At 45.3% G+C, this 3,858-nt stretch overlaps 1 protein-coding gene across 1 annotated transcript in view; it reads left to right on the forward strand.

The window, feature by feature from the left end:
* LOC102771562 (E3 ISG15--protein ligase HERC5) overlaps positions 1–3,858 on the forward strand; it is a 29,666-nt gene that overhangs the window by 19,988 nt on the left and 5,820 nt on the right. Inside the window, exon 11 of the mRNA XM_006768189.2 lies at positions 1,469–1,535. Coding sequence (XP_006768252.1) covers positions 1,469–1,535 — 67 coding nt within the window. The remainder of the gene's footprint in view (positions 1–1,468; positions 1,536–3,858) is intronic.

Genomic DNA, 3,858 nt, shown 5'->3' on the forward strand with positions numbered 1-3,858 from the left:
GGGTGGTAGAAAAATGGGATAAGGAAGGTACCTCCTGTAGGTAGGTATAGGATACTAGAGGCCCTGTGCATGGATTCATGCACCAGTGGGGTCCCTCAGCTTGACCTGCAGGGATCGGGCTGAAACCGGCTCTCCAACATCCCCTCAGGGGTCCCGGATTGCAAGAGGGTGCAGGCCAGGCCAAGGGACCACACCAGTGCATGATCAGGCCGAGGAGGGTTACACGAGAGGGTTCCAGGGCGTGCCCAGCCCATCTTGCCCAGTCCTGATTGGCCGGACCCCAGCAGCAAGCTAACCTACCTCTCAGAGCGTCTGCCCCCTGATGGTCAGTGCACATCATAATGACTGGTCGGATACTTAGCATACTAGGCTTTTATCATATAGGATTCGCAGTGTTTTAGTTCTTGTTTTGTGAGGCAGGTTCACAGGTGTTATTCATAAACATACTCATAAATAAGCCATATATGGTCATACAATGAGAAGATAGTGAACCAAATGTTGTGGTGAATCCGGTTTTGTCAGCTGAGTTCCCTGACCTCACAAAAATACATGCATAAAAGATGGTGTGTTTTATATCACAGTATCATAGTAAAAAATCAGCTTCATTTCCACCATCTCCCGGAGGAAGACTTCCCCAGTGACATGTTCCCTTCAGAAAGGGTTAACCAAGCTCTTCCAAGTTATCCCTGTACCATTTACGTAGTTCCCGCCTGCACCCATCTCACAGGACTGTAGGTAAGGCTCCCATAAGCATCATTCCTACTGGCCTCAGGGTTTATTGGCAGGAAAGGAATTGGTCTCAACTTTACATCCCCTTTGCCTACCATATTAAGTACTTAATAAGTGTTTGTTGAATGAATAGAGAGGTAAAGGAGTAAATAACACATAATGAGACATATTACATTAAATGTATGTATAAAGTTCAGAGGATGGAAATAGAAAACGACTGGCTGCTCCCATTCTGATAGGACCTCTGTTCTCGCAAATGCCTGGAAAGAATTAAGGCAGTCAAATGCCAGGTCTGTCTGGAGCTTGATGACAGCAGACACAGAGAAGGTCCTTTGACCTGTCTATCCACTCCACAGATCTGAGCGATGCCTGATATTTAAAAGGAGATCTATTGTTTGCTCTGTAAGTAAAGTCCCAAAGCTTAAATAAAGGTAACACCAATTTGAATGAGTTTCAGTGTCAGCAAATACGTTACCAGTCCTTTTCTAAAATAGACATCTACGATGACGAGGTAAAGGAAGTTAGGGCAGTAGGAGAGTAGGAATCAGGTGGGGAGCCTGCAGAATTGTAGATAAACTTCTAACCTCACATTTAAAGACAGCTGAGGTCTCAAGTCACGGTGGTGCAGGGAACTGTACCTGACTTCTCACCTTCAGAATAGTCACTCACTCTGTGTTTATTTACAAGATGTACCTAGTGATCATTGTTATTTTTTTAAATGAAATTATTTGTTCTTTAGGAGTTTGCAGATACTTCTGGATGATGAAAGTGCTGACTTTGAAGAAGTATTTTATGTCCATTTTAATGTGAGTAACAGTGAAAACCAGATTACAGATCAGATTTAATCTGATTAACCCTTTACATACATGCCTAAACATGCACCCTTTAATGAAAAAACAAACTTCTGAATTAAGTTAATGTAAAAGGTTATTCCCTGCATTTTTTTATGAGCTGGATGTGTCGGTTGGATTTGACTGTGTAACAGACAACACCTAAACTTAGTGACAGAAAACAGCAGATAATTCTGTGGTTTCTGGACTGGGCCAGCGTGGCTGAGCTGGATGGCCGACAGTGGCCTCGCACCATAGCTGGTCGTTGGCAGGCTGGCCCTTGGCAGGTGTCAGCTGGAACAGCTTGTCTCTGTTCTGTCTGTTCTCACCCAGGAGGCCAGCGGAGGCTTCTTCACTGGATGGGCTCGGGGTCCAGAGATGGCAAGCCCCACACACAAGCTTCTTTTCATGCTTTTGCTTCTGTCAGATCCATTGGCCAGACTATTTCACAAGGTTACCTCCAGATTCAAGGGCTAAAGAAAGAGACTCCCCCTCTTTTTTAAATTTAATTGTTGGTGTTTTGTTTTCTTTAATGTATTTTTACTGATTTCAGAGAGGAAGGGAGAGGGAGAGAGAGAAACATCAATGATGAGAGAGAATCATTGATTGCCTGCCTCCTGCACACCCCATACTGGGGATCGAGCCCATAATCTGGGCATGTGCCCTGACTGGGAATGGAATCATAACCTCCTGGTTCATAGGTCAGCGCTCAACCACTGAGCCATGCCAGTCAGGCCAGACTCCCCCTTCTTGGTGGGAGGTGTTGTGGAGTCATATTGCAAAGGGACAGGAATACCAGGATAGGAGGAATTTTTGGCTAATTTTCCAAGTCCACCACACCAGGTCTGTCCTGAGAAAAGTGAATACTGAAATATGGCAATTTCCCTATTTACCTTTTTTTTTGTATTTGCATTTGCTCTTTATTATCATCCTAAATAAAAAATAATTATTAACATGAGTTTACCTGCTGGGGTCCGGCCCCAGCAGGCCCAGAGGTCCCAAAAGGTGGGGACGGAGTCGGCGAAGAAGAAATGACACGGAGACAGCGTTCAGTTGATCAGTAGCCTTGCCAGGATCTCTAGCCACAATCTCTAGCCAAGTTCTGTGTCCATGTTTTCTTGCTGGGTTCTCGAGCCACGTTCTCCAGGTTCTCCAGACAGGTTCTGTAGCCATGTTCTCTCGCTAGGTTCTCCAGCCAGGTTCGGTCGCCAGGTTCGGTAGCCGGGTTCTCTTGCCAATTTCTGTAGTCAGGTTCAGTCCAGGATCTTTTGCCATACTGAGTCCAAAGAAAGAAGACTCTGTATTGATCTTTAGATTAAGAAGATGTGCCATACTGAGTCTAAAGAAAAAAAGACTCCGTATTGATCTTTTAACACATATGCTTGCTAGCAGAGGAATTAAGGTTACGCCCAGTCAGACAGAATGTTTTATACAAGAAGTATGTCCATGCTTTTCTGAGGAAGGAAAGGCAAAGGTAATGGCATGGGAGAAGGTAGGCCCAAGGAGCCTTATCCTTAACCCCACTGCAGCCTTTCCACCCTGGGAAAGTGCAGGAGTGGCAAGCTCTCCCTGGGATGATAGATCAGGACTCAGGTAATAGCGAAAAGCGCCAATCCTACTCTTAAAATGGATACAAGAGAGCATTTGGGATTTTTCTTTTTAATGCCTGCTTTTAAAAAATAAAAAAGGGGGAATTTGCCGGGAGCCGGTCCAAGGTCACCTCTCTGAGAAAGGTTGTTTCCCCAGGTGGAGATTTTCCCCTGAAGTTAGGGAGGGAATAAAATCGCTTCACTAAGTGCCAGGTGGGTAATTAATCTCTTTATGAATAATCATGCTTAAGTACATAATCTTTACTCCCTGGAATGGAGATAAGAAACGCCCTAACCTTTGGAATAGAGATTGATAGGATTAGAGTCAACTGGTATAAATACAGATGTAACAAGACAACAGGACTCAGAACTTAGATGAGGATCCGAGAGACAGAACTTAGAGACAGAACTTAGCGACAGACCTTAGAAGGCAGACCTCAGAAGGCAGACCTCAGCAGGCAGACCTCAGAAGACAGACCTCAGAAGGCAGACCTCAGAAGACAGACCTTAGAAGACAGAACTTAGACAGAACTTAGATGAGGATCCGAGAGACAGAACTTAGACAGAACTTAGAGGAGGATCCGAGAGACAGAACTTAGAGACAGAACTTGGAGGACAGAGCCTGCGCAGAGCCTGGAGACGGAGGAGCTTCGCTGGAAAGAACATGGCGGGGGATCCTGGTCAGAACCTGGCTGCGGAGCCTGGCTGGA

Source organism: Myotis davidii, unplaced genomic scaffold (assembly GCF_000327345.1).
Source record: "Myotis davidii unplaced genomic scaffold, ASM32734v1 scaffold963, whole genome shotgun sequence".
Lineage (NCBI taxonomy): Eukaryota > Metazoa > Chordata > Mammalia > Chiroptera > Vespertilionidae > Myotis > Myotis davidii.